The following is an 18,055-nucleotide window of genomic DNA, read 5'->3' on the forward strand; positions in this document are numbered from 1 at the left end:
ACAAAGTGTAATGTGATATTCCATAGTTTCCATTCTGAATGGCTACTCTGACTGTGTGCTGACTTGTGTAGTCTTGTGTCAGATTAATTTCAGTTTACCAGGCTATAACCAAAACTAGTCTCAGATGCCAACGAAGTAAGAGTGAGACAGTTGTGTGGAAGGAGACGTCGGCTCTGCAGGGACCCGGGACTTCGTGTCTCAGTGGCCATGCAGGAGATGAAGCCCTAAACCCACAGACAGCAGGTGGCTGGACCTTCAGCTTGGAATATAGGATGCATCTTTTGGAAAAGGGTGGACCAGAAGAAACTCACTTGTTGGCAAGGGACAAGGCATGGGACTTTTTGCCTGTACTTGTGACATGAAGAAAAAAAAAAAAAAAAACATATCTTTTTGGAAATTAACAATCAAGAGGCCAGTCCTCACGGAAACTTACATTTCAAACGTCCCTTGCTCTAGAGTTCCAAGAACTGTGCAGAACAACATTAACATGAAAGTCACTTGCACAGAAGCTGAGGTGAGTGGTGTGGGAGATCTCCTCAGCAACCTAACGCCTCCCAAGGTGATTGTACAATTCAAACATTGTAAAACACCAGTCAGCGATTCCCTGTGAAATTCAACTAAAGGAATCAAGCCACACACACGGTCACTGCTGCTGCCGGCCGGCCCTTGACCATTAGGAAAATGCCAATAAACTAGAGCTGCGCATACACCAAATTACCTTACTGGGGAATGAGATACTGTGTCCTAAATTCTCATAAATACTGCCATGAGGGAGGAGTCCAAGTGGCTGTTAATGGAAAGGCATGTGATGTGGGAAAGAGGGCGTCAGGTGGCACTCTGAATGGTCCATCTTTTTGGCTTGCTGTCTTTTCAAAAATACTGAGCCGATATTTAAAACCCAGGAGACCTGACTTAGATGCAGTTTCCAGATTCTTTATGAAACGTAGTAGGGAGCCCTGCTCCTGTGCAGAGTGAGTAGTCACAGCCCTTAGAGAACATAGAGGCCGCCAGATTACTGACAGGCAGTCACCCTTGCTCCGACCCTCTGAAAGTATCAGGACAGTACTGTCATTGCTGTAAAACAAAGACCACCATACACAGAAGAAATTCCCTTTGAGAAAAAACAAGGAGCAGTATTTATCACCTCTCTTCCCTGCCAAATTACCATGAGACCCCCCCACACCACACCCACACACACACACACCGAGTGGTAGAGACCAAGTGAGTTTGAGAGGCTCAGTAGTTTACTGCCAACGCTTAGCGACTGTCAGCCTGGCTATAAGTTTACATTTAGTGGTCATCTTTTAACACTGAGTGGAAATCACCTAAAGCCTATTCCAAGCAAACCGTAGCTTTGTTCATGAGGTTAAAGGCTCAGGGCACCCCTCTGTCCCACAGGTTCCCCTGAAGCCACCACCCGTCCTCAGGCTGGCGCTTACCTTTCCACAACGTGGTTGAAACACAGCTCAGCTTGCAAGGGCCGTTCCAAGTTCTTGAGGCAGCACCCTTTCAGTAATTTCACCAAGCACTCATCATCCACAGAGTAGTCAGTAAAGTCTTAAAACAAGAAGCATAAACGGAAGGGGAAAAGCTCATTGTTTGCATGGCGTCTGCAAGGGATGCTAGGCTAGAGCCCCGTCTCTACAAGGCAGACACTCTGGGCTGCCCTGCACCTCCAGTCCGAAAACGCTTTCAAAAAAAAAAAAATCCTAACTGAGAGGAAAACTAACTGATGTTGGGCTTTAGGGGGACCATTCAAAAACATATTTATTAACTCACTACGCAATGCAAACACTTGCTGAGAAGAATGTTGAACTCACTCATTTACCAGCACTTATTATGGTGTGTTCACAGGCAGATTTTTCAGGTGGTCATTCTGAATTTTGTGGCCTTAGCTACGACAGGAAATCTGAACTCTAAATAAAGAATGAGCTTCATTAATTCTCTCAGAGGTAAAGGAGGAGGAACCAGGCTGTCTCCTCCTGTTGTTTTGGCTTCTAACTCTGCTGGCGCCCGTGCAGGAAAGGATAGCGCTTCCATATGGAGAAGCAGATGGCCTCCCACCCGTTCAAAACGCAGGAAGCAGAAACCTCTCTTCCAGATCATTATGTTTACAACCTAGCAGTTCTCCCAGGTTATGTTCTTTTGGGGGGAAATTATGCCGTGAAATGGTTCCGAAATGCAGGCAAGGCACCCCAAGCCCCCACGAACCCCCATGCTCCTAGAATATCAGGGCTTTCCTTCCCCGACCGGGCCTCTGTCTCCAGCTCAGTTTGGGCGGTATGAGGCAGAGTGAGCTGCATCTCATGGTGCGGTGGCTGTGTGACAAAGGTAGCCGTGCCACATGCGCCACGCGTGAGGGCTTTCCTGCTTTTTTTCTTTTGCGGGTGACATGTGAAGAAGCTATTCCAAGACAGACTGCTAATTTACACATCTCAGGCTGTGGCGACAGTGTGGAGGGGTGGTAAGGGGAACTGAGCAGACTCAAAGTCCTCTGATTGAAACTCTCATGCTTTGGGGTCAAGGCTCAGACCTCACCAGCGACATGTGCCGGTGTTTCAGCTCATAAAGCTCTCGCCTTTTAGAGGTTAACAGTGCTACTCACCCAGCTAGAAGGGGCTCACTTCACTTCTAAGTGTTTAAACATTTGAGATCCACTTCTAACTGTCAAGTGCTGACACGTCACTAGAAAACCCAGAGATGCCAACACCTCTGACCTTTTCCACTACTTAGAACTACCTTTCCCTACAGCCGCCCAGCCCCAACCCATGCTTCTCTCAGAGATGTCTATGAAAAGCAGGTCAGTCGGCCCTCAGCCCAAAGCCTTAAGACCCACACGGGACACTGGATTTTACTGTCACTGCTGTGTATCCTATTGAACTTTGAGAAGCAGTTTTCTGACCCTCTGTGTTGTGACAACATCTGCTTGCTCAGTGAATCACGGTTTTTGAGGTGCCACAGACAACTACCATTGAAAAACCAGTAAAGTCACTCTGTGGGGATCTTAAATTAGCAATTCAACAGAGGGGTTCATATTCCACATCCGACACAAACCTCAAAAGCAAAACCACAGACTCCTCTGACCACAGCACACTGTCTGTCACATGATCACTCCCTGTCATGATTCAAAGTATCATGAAAGAGGAAAAGAGGAAGAGTTCAATAGTTTCTACCTTCAATTGGAATATATATATATATATATATATATATATATATATATAATCACTGCAACAAGACAGGCGATATGGCTCTGCCAGTGAAAGTGACTGCCACTGCCACTAAGGGTGATGACCTGGGTTTGATCCCAAGGACCCACATGGTAGAAGAAAAGTACCAGTGTCATAAAACGTCCCCTGACAACCACACAGAGAGAGAAATGATACTGTTTGAAAAGTGTTTTTTGTTTTTTAAATCATGGTAATGATGCCCAAGTGTATGTGCAGCACAGTGAGGGGCTGAGTGTCCTAACTGTGGGCAGACCAAGAAAGAAGGAAGCTTGAGAACTACAAAAATATCTACGCTGCGTATTTTAGAAGCTTGCTGGATCGCACCAAGCAGGAAATGTGGAAGCTGACTGAAACGTGAAAGGCCACCAGACTGCAATCCCTTCGTGTAACTGATTCTGTTTGCTATATAATGTCGCCACACAAATTAACTGCAAGGATAGACAAAGTGGATCTGCTGCCAACTTCTGGGTACATGATGGATTTGTTTAGACTTCCAAAGGAAACGGTACAGAAATTAATACCACATGCCGACCAAGGCTGAGCGTGCCTCCGAGTGAGCTCTTATGTCTAGGCTGAGTCCTTTGTGTGGATAGCCAACCTTGACTCACTACGCCCAGCCACTACGGAAGGTCACTAGTACCCTCATACCCTGTTTTTGAGCCACAAAACCAGACCACATTCTGATATCTATGAATATGGGCTGGGATGGAAGCCCCTACAACCTCAGGCTTACAACTTAACTCAATTTTCCAATCACAGATTCCCCACCCCTCAATCTGGAGAACGGGAGCTTAATTACTAAGTCAGGAGTTTAGGATCGGAGAAGATAATGCTCCTACATAGAACAATGGTCCCAAAACCCATTAGAAACTCAGTCTGCAGTAACTGGTGATCTTGACAATAACCTAGTTCTTCCCCCCCCCCCCCCCCCCGAGGACAAACACAGCACAGAACTGTGGCGAGTCTGGTGCTGGAGTCTCGGCTCATCTGCCCACGACTTGCTCGGGGCTCTCATCTGAAGATGCCGTTAGAAACAGAAACAGAAAGGCAGTGATGTGGGTTTCTAAGCACTTCCCAGGTACGCGCATATGATGCAAGCATTACTTCTTTAATTCTTCTTCTCCAATCAACAGAGAGCAAAACAACCTGAGGGTGAAGAGTCTGTTCAGAGAAAAAGCCACTGCTTGTTTGCAAATGTGACCGACCAAGGGTCGGGAGGAGAGACTGAGGGCTCACCTAGAGCGTAGGGAAGCCGGGGACAGAGGGACCATGCGGGGCGGTTTTCTGGGGGGAGGAGAACACCCTACCCCTGTTCCCACATAATCCTGCAAAAGTGTCTCCTTTGCTTTCTGGCGTCCACATAAACATTCATTCATCCATGTAATTTGTGGGCATGTGGGCTTTAATCTAGATAACTCCCACAACAGCAAGAGCTGTCTATCTTCCCCTATTCTGTCTATGTCAGCTATGGAAGTTTGAATGAGCAAATTATTAAATTTGTCAAATTCACTGATCAACAATGAGAACTACCGAATTTGTTCAAATTTTTAAATTTTTTTGGAGAAGCCTATCTCATGGAATCCTATTTTGAAAAATAGTGGTACGTATTTTGTGTGTGTGTGTGCTCTGCCTGCATGTAATGTGTGCCACCACCTGCATGCCTAGTGCACACGGAGAGATCAGATCAGCAGGCAGTTATAAGCTACTATATGGGTGACGGGAATTGAACCGGGGTCCTCTGCAAGAGTAGCAAGAATTTATAATCACTTAAAAATAAGTCATCTCTCCAGCCTCTAAATCTTATTTTAAAGGTAAACTCTAACATACTTCCACTTTATTTCAATTTCAAACTGATGCAGTTGTGTCAATTTCAAAACAAAATAAAATGTTTTTCTTTTTAAAATAACTTCACAATGAAGTAGCAAAGATTACCATTAGATGGGCTACCATTTTGTTTTGTTTTGTTTTATTCGAGTGAGTGTTTTGCCTGTGTGTGTGTGTGTGTGTGTGTGTGTGTGTGTGTGTGTGTGTGTGTGTGTCTCAAATGCATGCCTTGTGTCCATGGAGTCCAGAGAAAGGGTGGGATGTATTGTGGACCTAAATATAACGGCAATGGAGCCATTCACAGCACAATACAGTAGTGCTAACTGCTTGAGTGTCCCCTTCAAAAACACTGAGATTTAACTGACACTGAGACAGTGTCGAGAGGTAGTAACTTTAAGAGAATGGTGCTGTGTGTTGTGTGTCTCAGTCTCTCCCCACACCATGCCCTCTGCCACGCTACAGGGCAGTAAGAAGGCCCTGGTCAGTCCTAGCCCCTTGATTCAGCACCCACTACTCTCCACATCTGAGGAAAACATCCTTTTTTTTCTTTATAAATTACCCAACCTATGGCATCCTGTTACAGTAGCAGAAAAAGACTAAGAAGAACTGCTCCTTAAAAACAAAGATGCTGACTGACCCTTCTTTTAAACACTGGCCATGTGGCTAGACCATAACAATGGAATCTCATCCTGTACCGTGGTCTTTTGTGGCACATGCCCTTTGTTTAGAGCTAGGTTTTCAAGACTCACTGGTGTAACAAGAGGTGCTGTCCTCCCTTTATCTTGATGACAAGCACAAGCTCCAGCCTTGCTCGTGAGATGTGCACAGATCAAGGCGGGCATATGTGCACCGGGGAGACACAGGGGAGGAAATGGAGCAGACACAAGGGCCTGGGCCCACACACTTACCTTGATTTTGCAATGCCTCCTCAGCCTTCTCCACGGTCACCAAGAGATTTTCAGAGAGGTCCTTCCTCTTGCCCACAATTGAGAAGCCATTCCAGACATACATCATTTCCTAAGGAGGAAGGATGGAAAACCAGCGGCAACTACATGAAGTGTTGCTGGAAACCTCAACAGGACAGACAGGATTTGGTTCTAACCTTCCCTCATTTAGAATTTAGGGGCATAATTTCCCCTGCTTTTACTATATCCTTTTGTCTTTTATGCTCTAAGGTAAGTAAGCATATAACTTATACTCTTACTTAGAAAAATCATCCATTCATTCAACAAATACTAATTATCTCTAGCATACAATCCTTGGATACAATATAGACACAGAAGTAAAACAGTATTTTAAACTGACACCATGAACAATTTTGTTTAATGTAAATTTCTGTTGTTACTTTTAAGTAAAGGGAAATATTTTAAAATGTCTGCCACTTGTTTACATAAAGTGTTTCCAAGCATATCGCTAGAAATGATCATTGGAATATTTATTTTACTGGGCTCAGGTTCTTTTATATCATTAAAAACATGTGTCGGCCCAGTAATGCGCTCCAATATGCAGAAATCGCGCTTGTTTAAAGGCCATATGGCTGAATGACAGTCCCTGAAACGTAAACTAATGACTCCTTCTAGCAGATTACATTTAATGGGCTAGCACAGGAGAATTTTTTTTGGATCAAAAGCAAATGTGTTTTTGCTCGAAAATATTTTTCTAATGTCCAGATAGTGCAGTTCATATTTTGAAGGGCCTATGATGAGCATGAATTTTAAGTTACGACAGATATTATTTGAGAGTCCTCTTAGCAGAGCAGCCACAGACATGAGGCAGGAAATGATGGTGTCAGGTTTGTTTTATGGTCCCAGAAGCTAGGAGCACAATTCAATAATGTTATTTGTAAACTGATGATGATTTAAAGTTTCTTATTGACTTAGTATTTATTAAAGGGAGAGGCAAGCTTGGTTTGAGATTTTTATGAAGACCAGGCTGTGGCAACAACCCTAGGTCAATTCTTTGTCACTACACACCCACCAACCACACATCAGGGTCTAAGTTCTAACATAGACAAAGAAATACAATGGCTCAGTAAAGTTTCTAGAAGGCTCTTTGACATAGAGAAACCTTCGCAGTGCAGAGCACTTGATATAAAAGAATCTGGAAGAGAGCTAGAGCTAATTAAGCAAGACGGGCATCAACTGGGAGCCTTTGTGTTTAGCACAGCACTCTTGTTACTGTCTGTGCTCAGCACATGATCGCAGGTCCATTCTACCTCACCTTGTCAGTCTAATCTTGGGGTTCTGTGGGGAACACCTGGGTCTAGGCTAGCTGCAAGCTGGCTCCCATCTGACTCCTCTTAAAATACATGGAGAAAGAAAAGCTGAATGAGCATGCGCATAAAGACGCTCAGCGTGGCAGCGCAGAATGCAAGTTAGGAGATTATCCGTCATCTGAATTGATACAGGGTTTTTTTTTTTTTTGGGGGGGGGTAGAAATGTAGCATTATATACCCTACATTAACACAACACCTTTCACTAAGAATCCTGTTTCTTTGAAAACATTCCTAGAGAATTAATTACATGTACGCGTAAATGATGTTCATTGTAGCGTGCTTATGACAGTAAAAACTGGAAAACACTACATAACATTCAAAGGAGAATGGTTAAATAATCCCCTAAATAAAAAAGGTTCATAGAACCACACAGGAGAACCGGGACGCCTGTATGCACTGAACAGCTTTCCTTGAAAAAGTAGGCTTTGTTTTGAAAATCCAAGTCAAATTGTGCTTTTCACTGGGGCTTTGCCAAAACACTGGGGTGATTAGGAGGGTAAGCTCAAGCCAAGACCGGAGCCCCTCCAGTCCCGCAGCACAGGGCTCCCGCAGCACAGCATGGCTGGTCCAAAAGCGCTCCTCGTGGTGGGAGACCCATGTCCATGGAAGGGCATGGCTCCGGGATGAGTTTTCTCTTATTTACAACTCCACATCAAAATGGCAACGTTTTGTTAAAAAGAATATTTTAGGAGTGGAGAAGGCAGCTGATTTTGTAAGACACAGTCTCACTTTATAGTCCTGACTGGTTTAGAAATCACTCTGCAGCCCAGGCTGGCCTCAAATGTGTGGTAATTCTCTGGCCTCAGCTCCCCAGAATTACAGGTATAAGCTGCCATGCCTAGATTATACAAACTATATTCTTAAAAAGTTATGCTTTAAAGGTTTCCTTTTACCTTTTTACATAGCTATTAGAAAATGTAAAACTGAATTTGTGATATTTTGTAATTCAATTCCACTTCATTCAAAATGATTTTTTTTGAAGTTGCCTTTATCACAATGTCTAGAACATACTAACTAGTCAAAACACATCAGGTAAAATTTCCAAATTTTTAAAACTAATTTATGTATGAATATAAAAATATATAATGGTTCTCAACTGAGCTATGAGCGTCACAAGCAAAGGTAAGTACATCCCTCGCTGCTCGCTATAAACAGTGAACTTATCTCTGGGATGTAAACAGTGAATCAAAGCGGTACCAAGGCTGGCAGCACGAGCTTCCCGGGGACACCTGACGGGGGTGAGTACCTCCGCGCCTTCCTCACAGCAAACTTCTCTGTCGGGAGAGATTTCCCCGCGATTCTCTGCTTCAGGCCATCGACCTGTCTGTGAAGATCCCCATGGAAAGAAAGGCCGGTGAGCATACTTATTAGTCACAACTGAGCTCTTTGGACAACATCACAGGCTAGTAGCAGCCGGGAAACTGTTCCAAATGCACGTTTTGGGGCAATACCCAGACTTGAGTGGGAAGTCCTAGGGTAGGGACAGCGCTCTGGAGGGTGACACACATTCAGGTAATGTGGGTACCCAATTCCATGAGAGCCACTAACTGTCATATTTCCTTCAGCTTAGCTAATATCTTACATCGGTCAAACACAGTTCAGGCTAATCTAGGTATAAAATTGTCAATTTCCATAAATAAGCAGAAAAGAGCCCAAAGTCTTTATCCAGCAAAAGGGAAGAGTATAAAGGGGTAAATTTCCTGTTACTGTCCGCAGCTGCTGCGCAGATCTATAACATAAGCCATCCATAGACCTATAACATAATATGTCTCAAAAGATAGCCATCCATATGCATAACCTGAGAAAGCCAAGCAAACAGAGGTGACTTTGTAAATAATCACTTTAGGATTCGGTGTTCTCAAAGGTCTAAGGAATCTGGAGCCGGGAGATGGCTCAGCAAGCAAGCATGCTGGCCTGCAAGTGGGAAGAACTGAGTTCAAACGCTCAGAAGCCAGGCTGGTTCATGCACAATGCCTGTAACGCAGTGAGGTGGGAAGGCCCCTGGGATCTGCTGGCCAACAGTCTGGCTGCAGGTTCTGTGACACCCTGTAGAGAGGGAATAGGGCAGAGAGTGTAGAGTGGGGCGGCACCTGATGTCATCCTCTGTCCTCTGCACATGATGTTTACATACAACACACACACACACACACAAAATCTAAACACATGGGTGAAGGGAGACTACATGTTTATGGGGTCGCTTCTTATGCATAATTCTATGACTGCATAAGCAAGGGAAAGGATTCAAGGAAATATCCAATTGCACCCCTGAAAGTCTCCAACAGCAGTGAGAGAGCAAAGCCCCAGAAACTAAACCCTAATTCTAGAAAACAAGAGTAATGCTGGTCTCAGGAGTCCCAGACATGCAAATGTATCTGAAACCATGCTAAGGAATCCATGCTGGCGCTCAGCTAAATTCATTATTCGAAGTGTGTCCATACCAGTGAGTAGAGACGTTACAAACTACGGGAGTAGAACATGAAGGGAAAACTCAGATGGGTCCAGGGTCTGTGACAAAAACACTGTCATGCTCACCTGAACAGAGACACTACATTCTCCTTAGTCGTTGCCACTTCTTCCTCTGGGAGCATGCTCAAAATGGCAGCTTTCAAGAACACATATGTTGCCTTGAGTGGGAAAAAGACACAGGGCTCATGAGAGAGCACTCATAGGAATGTGGCATTCTAACCTTGCAAGCCAGAAATCACCTAGAAACCGTGCAGGTCTTTCCAAGGCTAACTGAGTCACCAGGGTCCCAGCACTAAGAGGGTAAGTGGACATGAGCCCCACCCCTAATCAATAAGCTATTCACAACTGATACCGCTAGGAATGTGAACATCAGTTTTCTGCAATGGAGTGTCGCTGGGTATACCAACCACACTCCAGGCAGGACGCAGTCCCATGCCTAGGAAAAGCTGGCCAACAAATCCCATGGCTTTGTTCTGTCTGGTTGGTTTACTTGTTTGTGGGGGCTGTTTTGTTCTAAGATTTTCAGTTTATTGATCCTTTGAGTGTTTTGATTTTCTTTTTTTTTTTTTTTAATTTATGAGTTTGTTTAAAAAGAGAAAGGGAGAGAACATAAAATTGGGTGGTTAGGGAGGAGCTGAAGGAGGGGAATATGATAAAAGTAGACTGTATAAAAAGAACATTTTTAATAGAAGAAAGGAAGGGAAAGGAAGGGAAGGGAAGGGAAGGGAAGGGAAGGGAAGGGAAGGGAAGGGAAGGAGGGAGAGAGGGAGGGTGAAGTGATGCAATCCCAGCACTTGGGAAGCTGGCACAGGGGGATTGCTGTAAATTCAAGGCCAATCTGTGTGAGTCATAGTGAGCTCCAGGCTAGCCTTGGCTACAAGGTGAAATTCTGTCTTAAAAGAACAAAAACAAAGGGAAAAGGAAAAAAATCAGTTGCTCCAATACATTTGCACAATTGCACAATTTTCAGAACTACTTAAAAATATCAGTAACTATTAAAAAAAAAAAAAAAAAAAAAAAAAACCTGTTTCAGAAGATGGCCACACTTTTCAGTTAATGTGACCATTCTCCTATGACAGGACCATGCCATGGCAGTGGGAAAGTGGGCAGAAGAAACAATAAGCCATGACTCCTTCCTCTCAACTTCTCAAAAGCGGCTTCAATTAACTTTAATTATCACCAAAAGCTCGATCACTGGGGTACTAAAAGGTTACAAAAGTCGCCAAGACTTCAGTATTGAATCTCAAGGGCAGTGACCAAACGCGCAGTTCATCCTGGCAGTAAAATGCCTTTGGTGGAGGGCACTTTTGGGAGGACACTTAAAACCTGGACTGCTGAGGACAGCACCTGCAATTACATCCTAGCCACATCCTGCCTGGAGTGTGGTCTGTCTCCCCTCCCCCCTCCTCTTCTTCCTCCTCCCCCTCCTCTCCCTGCCCCTTTTCCTCCTGCCCCTCCTTCTCCTCCCCTCCCTCCCCCCTCCTCCCCCTCCTCCTCCAGCTTTAAACTGAGAAAAACATCCATGCGGTACTCTTGAAAATCAATCTTAAATGACAAACCACCGTGGCCATGCAGCAAACAGAGGGCGTGAGAAAGCAGGGAGCTTACCTTGGACCATTTACTCTCTTTGCAAAGTAGGTCTGAATAGTAATACGCCTGCATCCAATTTTGTTGGTAGATATGAATCCACATTAATTCCCAGTAACAGAGATGGTGAAACTGTTTCCACTCTTCTTGAACTGAAATGCATTTTCGAAATGTTTCTTGAGCCTATAAGTCAATTGCATAAAGCTGATCACCCAGATATTAGACAAGGAGATAATAACCTAATGGGAATACATAAAACACTTTGTACAAAAAGAACAAAGTCACCACTCGTTAGCCACTCAATATGCCGTTCGTTCTCTTCCTTAACGTGTGACAATACGGTTGGATTCTGTTGCTTTATTTCACTTAGTGAGGGGACCTTGTACTTTATAACTCAAGAATAGGAAAGCCACTTGCCAAGTGAGATAGCAATGCCAAAGTTCTTTCATAAAACATAGACTATAATAGCATAAGAATCTTTGGAAAGGCAAAGAGAAAGTTATTGCCTACATAATCGGCAAAAGGTTAGCTAAGCCCTTATCAGAAAAAATGGTAAAGATATAACCAGACAAATCAGGAAAAGAATAATTAATAAACATGTAACATTCACAAAATGGTTAACTAAATTTGAAAGTTTTCACTAGAAATGTAGCTTAGTGGTAAAGCACTTGCCTAGCACACGAGGCCCTAGATTTGACCAGCACAACAAATAATGACAGTAATAATAGAACTAAGTAAAAATTTAAATTCTTTTTTACACACATCCCATGGGCAAAAATTAAAGGACAGAGATGTGCCAAGTTGACAAAGAGCAGTAGATATAAATATAGGTATATAAATACAGAATCTCATGTTTAAAGCTTCACTTTTTATGTGTACATGCAAGTGAGTGCCTGCGTCATATATGTGCACCACATGCATGCCTGGTGCCTATGGAGGCCAGGAGAGGGTGCTAGATCCCTTGGAAGTCGAGCAGAGGCAATGACGTGGCTGTTGGGAACCCACCTGGGTCCTCTGCAAGAACAGCAAGGGCTCATAAGCACTGTGGCCTCTCTCCAGCCTGTTTCTTCACTATTTCTGTACAGACATTTACATCGAAAGATTATCAAGAAAGGCAACTTGCCCGGATGACAAAGATGTAAACATCATCTGACCCAGGATTCTAGATCGGTATACTTGTGCACAAAATGTTTAGTGGCAGTCACCACCAGCAGATTACTTTAATAAGTATAAAATAGCCATCTCATAAAAAGGAAACCCAGCCATCAAAATAAACAGAGGGAGACTTAAATGTCTGATCTGGGAGGTAGGTCTAAGGTTTAATATAAATAGAACAAAAAGGTTGATCTTATTTGAATGGAGGACATCATAGACATACATACATACACATACACATACACATACACATACACAAACACACACAGTTCTCTTTGGCTTTAAGAGATCTAATCAACTAGTTCCTTTGATGAGGAACCAGTATAGCTGCATCATAGGTAAAAGATAGGTTGCAAAATCAATGCAGAAATAGATAATGGTCAAAGTTTTCTGAAGCCTCTTAGATGCCCATCTTATATATTCTTTTAAAAAATATTTTATATACTCCACCATGAACTACTTCACATATGTGTAAACATGTTTTGAGGCAAGTTACTAAGTGTAAAAACATACGTGCACAAAGTAAAAGCTTAGCTTTTCAGAATCACATTCCTATTTATCTTTGGTAGTCCACACAACCAAATTTACTTATACTGAGTGACTATATAAATAGAACAAACTTATACTGAGTGACTGTGTGACACAACTCCCACACAGACACTGTCCTTAAATAACCCTTGCTGACACAGCTACCTTTTCAGCGTTCCCTTTGAGCAGCTCAATTCGGGCATGATAGAATAGTATGAGGGAGCCCTGTGGAGAGAAGAAAGAACACTCGTCAACAGACATGGCGGCTGTGAGTCACGGCTGAGACAGACAATGGAACAGTAAGCATACATTTGGGAACTGTTGAAGGAACGGTGCGAGGAGACTCTCTGCTTCTACAACATTCACTTCTCCTGTACCTAGAAATTGAACAGACAGTGCTCAGTGCTCACGAAACAACCAATAGTGTGCATTTACAACCAACTCCCAGCTCTCACTGATATATAGCACACACTTGTGGACAGGTTATAAACGATTGTTTTGTGTTTTCATCTGAGAAGGGTGTGGCTCAAAGAGCTCCAGGGCAGACAACTTAAGAATGGAGGCAGCTGTCTCAGACAAGTCTTAAGAAAGGAGGCGGCTATCTCAGACTCCTTGTGACATTTCTACTTTTCAAGGCAACATTACCTCCAAATTTAATTTTCTACAAAATAAAAAAAAAAAAAAAATGGAAATACTAACACTAATGTGGTAAAAAAAAAAAAAAATACAGTCACCTAAGCCATAAATCATATCTAAGAACAGATTTTAAAATGTTATGAGGCATTACACGGTTCGGTAGTGAGAGCGTTGACTGTTCTTAAAGAGAAGTTCAATTCTTAGCACCCACGTGGCAGCTCACAACCATCCATAACTCCAGTACCGGGAGATCTAATGCCTCTTCTGGCCTCTGTGGACACAAGGCATGCACGTGGTACACAGACACACATGCAGACAAAATGCTCATAGTCACAAAATAAATAATATACATGCTTATAAGTTACTTCTACACTGCTCAGTGAAAACAATTGGTCAACTGTCTCTGCCAAAGATCTCTATGATAAATCTCACCATCTCCCATCCTAACTCAAAACTTCAAAGCAAGCAGACAGCGACTACTAGCTCTTACCGAGAATGAGGGAGATGTAGGTATGGAAGGCCAGGATGGTAAGGCAACAGAGCGGGGACCGCATGCTGCTTCCTGATGCGCCTTCTCGGAGCTGCAGAAGGCCTAGGTCCTGCAGAGGGTAATTGCATTACAGAGAGAGAGAAATCTGACTGAAAAAAAGTACATTTGGAAAATTTCACATCATTTATACATCCTGCACTCCATAAACTTGTGGTTTCATTTTTCACCAGCTTAGAATAATGGTAGTATTTAAATAGAAACAAACGTTACAGTTTAAACTGGCATGGGACTATCTGACAGATCCTTTCGTAACTGTCCCAATCAGCTTCAGTTGTCCACTTAATACAGCCCAGAGTCATCAGAGAGGAAAGCTCACACTGAGGAATTGCCTAGCTCAGACTGGTCTGCCCTTGTCTTTGGAGGATCATGCTTGATACAAGAAGAACGCCCACTGAGAGTAGCACCAATCCCTAAGCAGGTGGTGCGGGGCTGTACAAGAAAGATAGCTAAGCATGAGCCTATAAGCAAGCAAGACAAGTCAGCAGACAGACTTCCCTCACAGCTCCTTCCTCCAGGTTCCTGCCTTTAATTCCTGCCCTAACAATGGAGGACTGCAACCTGGAAGTACAAGATGAAATCAACCCTTTCCTCCCCTCCATTGTTTTCATTCACAGTGTTTCAGCATAGCAACAGGTATCAAACTGATCCATATTGATTATGTGATTCTACAGAGAAGAATAAACTGCTCATTCCCAAGAAATGCTGTATTTCTCTGATAAAATTTCCAATTTACACCCTGAGCTGCTAGGGGCTTGTCTCAATGGTAGAGCACTTACCCAAGCACGGGTAAAGCCAGGCCTGGGATTCATCCCCAGCACCACAGAAGACCATACTGAGCTTCAAGCTCAGTGTACTGTGATTCTATGCCTACAGAGACCTCGCCTCCCAGCAGGGAAGGTGGTACAGGAATTCACAATTTTATGGGAACTGAGTAAGCACCATCAGCTAGATGAATGCATGAGTCTGAACGTTAGAAACACTTGAGCCTCCTTTGGGGAAGTATGGGAGAACACTCTGTGGAAGAGATAGTACTTATCGCAAACCTAAGAAAAGAGGCACTCTTGAGGGAACTTCATTTGAAAAGAAGCTGGGTGGAGAAGATCACTGTAACAGAGGACAACAGAAATTTCTTCAAAATTAAAACAAAATGCCACTTTTACCCTGTTGCCAGAAAATCCAATAAATTCTAGTAATCGGATGATTCTTGCTGGTAAAAGAGACAGCATCTGTAAGGAAAAATAGAAATGTGTATTTGCACGTTAGACTGTGACTACAGACAGCCCACGTGAGTGAGCTTGAGTGAGGCTGACTATAGGCTGCCAGTGGTTAACCCTAACCTGTTCAAAAGCCCTGGAAGACAAATCAAGCCTAACCTGACTAGGACTCAGTAAGGAGACAATAAAGTCTGGCATCTCCATGGCCCTCTAAACAGTGACTTCTCCTGTGAAATGAAGTGACATGAAAGGCATCTCGGGCAAGGCTTCTTTCTTCCTTTCCATTTTGCTTTGTTTTGTTAAGACTGGGTCTCATCTGTAGCTTAAGCTGGCCTTGAATTTACAGTGCCCTCCTACGGATCAGGGGCTGGATTATAGACATGAGTGTCCATGCCTGGTTTAGGCAAAGTTTCCTTCAGCTTCCATCTGGAAGGTACAAACCTAAGGAGATGTGGGTGATACTAACAGAACTGGGCAGCCACAGCAGTCCAGCACCTTCTGGGACACCCCTGAAGGCCAGTGAAAAACAGTCTCCCAGAAGTGGCCAAATACCAATTCATGGAGGTAGCCAGTGGGCTGGGGCTAGACGGCCAGAGGCTCAGGTAGAAGAGGCTTTAGAAATCTCTCTCTGAATGGGAGATGCGCCATCCCAGGTGAATGACGAGGTTTAACAGCCAAGCAGACAGGACAGACAGTCCATGGGGAGAAGTCAGTCCACCTTCAACCCCAGCACTGACTATTGCACATGGGCTCGTGAACATAGCCCTGGGGACTATATGCTCAAAATGGGATTCTTTTCACTTAAACCTTTGTAAAAATTCCAGATTTCTAAATGACATTGTACTCTGACAGTCTTACTGACTCTATCTCCCCAGAGATCTTCAACAATTGCTTCTTGAATTGTATCACTCCCTCCCATTTTCAACTCCACAGCCATCATTAACATGACAACAAATATTTCCGATGCACAAACAGAACTAGATTCTGGGCTCCACATTACTAAAAGCCTTACTGGTCCAATCAGAGTGCTGCACGCTTCCCTTGCCCTGTGTGACCAAAAGCTACTCTGAGCATACAGGGAACTTCGCAGCATTCACCACACAGGAAAACCAGTCCACTCCAGCAGCTCATCAGTCAAACGCAGGTGGAGGTTTGGGATGAAGTTCAAACCCAGAGGAGAGATACTGGACACTTGGTTTCATCTACAAAAGGTTCTGGTTTCTATATAACTGTTTCCTTACCAAATTAAAGGCCCCCGTTCCAAGCTTGACTCCTCCTTCAAACTCATAGAAGAAGTGCTGTTCATGTTTGTTCTTCTGAATCACGTGCAGGATGGAAAGGCACTCTCTGGAGTGAGAAAAAGGGGTAGAGAATTAGTTTCCCATGACTCTTGACAAAGAAACATCAACCAATGTTACCCTTGTATACTGTAAATGTCATTACCTAAAATACTACAAAATGCAAACTAACGATTTAAGCTAGTCTGCTCCTAAGGCTACTGAGTAATTCCCACTAAAAAGAAAGGAAACGTTCCATTTTTACAATGTTTATGACAGAGGGATCAGCCATCAGCAAGCTCAATTTAGGAGCCACAGAAGTCTCCTGACTAATGCTTCAATCTCGAAGCTTCCCTGGAGCCCCGGAGCATTAGCCAGGAGACTTCAGGAGTGTGCAGGTCTCGCTGCTGTGCATACTTCACAGCCCTGCCTTTAACCCTCAAATGTGGATGCTCTAGGCAAAAAGACTTCAATTCCATGCAGCTGCCAGGGGCTCACAGATACATCAGAGCTTGCAGAGACCAGGCCCATCACAATGGTGTCATTTGCCTTATCAAATGACCTTACCTAACCAAAGGGGTGGGGGAGGGGGAGGGGGAGGTGGTGGTGGTGCTCATAGGGACTGAACCGATGGCTCACACACATTAGGAAAATACTCTACTAAGCTACATCCCCAGACCTCAGATCATCTTCAAAAGACAAATAATCAAAGGCCCGTAAATTAGCAATAAGTGATAACTGCTTACGGAACTGGGAAATAGCCAGTTACCAAGGTAACAAAGAAGATGTGTTTTAGTGGCAGGACACAGGACAGCATCCACAGGGCCCTGGGTTCCATCCCCAGTGCCCCAAGAACAACCCAACAAAATAACAAGGTATCACCAGGTGTCTTCTATCCCAAGTAATGCAGCTATGTTCCCCTTACGATGCATTGCAGCCCAGTCTAGCCAGCTCAGAGCTCACCTGGTTTACAGGAGGAAGTGTTAACTGACCAGAGGAACTAATTTGCTTCAGACTCCTTCCAACTTGTGACTATGCCATGCTGTCATCTGCCCTGAGCACAGTGGCACATGCTTGTAACCCTAGCACTCAGGAAGCTGAAGATGGGGATTTCCAGGTATTTGAAGTCAGCCTGGGCTATGGAGTAAGTTCAAGGCTAGTGGGCTGCAGAGTGAGGCCCGTCTCAAAACAGATATTCAGGGGATATAACAACTAAATGTGAATCCCAGGTTTGACCCTTGAAAAAGGAGCACTGTGGGTACAGGGACAGTTGGATGCTGTCAAGGCAGCAGATGCCATTTTAATAACTGAGCTGT

General features: G+C 43.9%; 1 protein-coding gene across 2 annotated transcripts in view; it reads right to left on the minus strand.

Annotated features, from left to right (window-relative positions):
* Window positions 1-18,055, minus strand: part of Ttc39b (tetratricopeptide repeat domain 39B) — a 100,007-nt gene that overhangs the window by 6,727 nt on the left and 75,225 nt on the right. For both annotated transcript variants that reach the window (XM_021200280.2, XM_029540039.1), the window contains 10 exons: window positions 16,704-16,809; window positions 15,409-15,474; window positions 14,189-14,297; window positions 13,372-13,439; window positions 13,228-13,287; window positions 11,401-11,562; window positions 9,859-9,950; window positions 8,524-8,650; window positions 5,960-6,068; window positions 1,440-1,557 (listed from right to left, as the gene is read on the minus strand). In XM_021200280.2, coding sequence (XP_021055939.1) covers window positions 1,440-1,557; window positions 5,960-6,068; window positions 8,524-8,650; window positions 9,859-9,950; window positions 11,401-11,562; window positions 13,228-13,287; window positions 13,372-13,439; window positions 14,189-14,297; window positions 15,409-15,474; window positions 16,704-16,809 — 1,017 coding nt within the window. The remainder of the gene's footprint in view (window positions 1-1,439; window positions 1,558-5,959; window positions 6,069-8,523; window positions 8,651-9,858; window positions 9,951-11,400; window positions 11,563-13,227; window positions 13,288-13,371; window positions 13,440-14,188; window positions 14,298-15,408; window positions 15,475-16,703; window positions 16,810-18,055) is intronic.

Source organism: Mus pahari, chromosome 6 (genome assembly GCF_900095145.1).
Source record: "Mus pahari chromosome 6, PAHARI_EIJ_v1.1, whole genome shotgun sequence".
NCBI classification, from domain to species: Eukaryota; Metazoa; Chordata; class Mammalia; order Rodentia; family Muridae; genus Mus; species Mus pahari.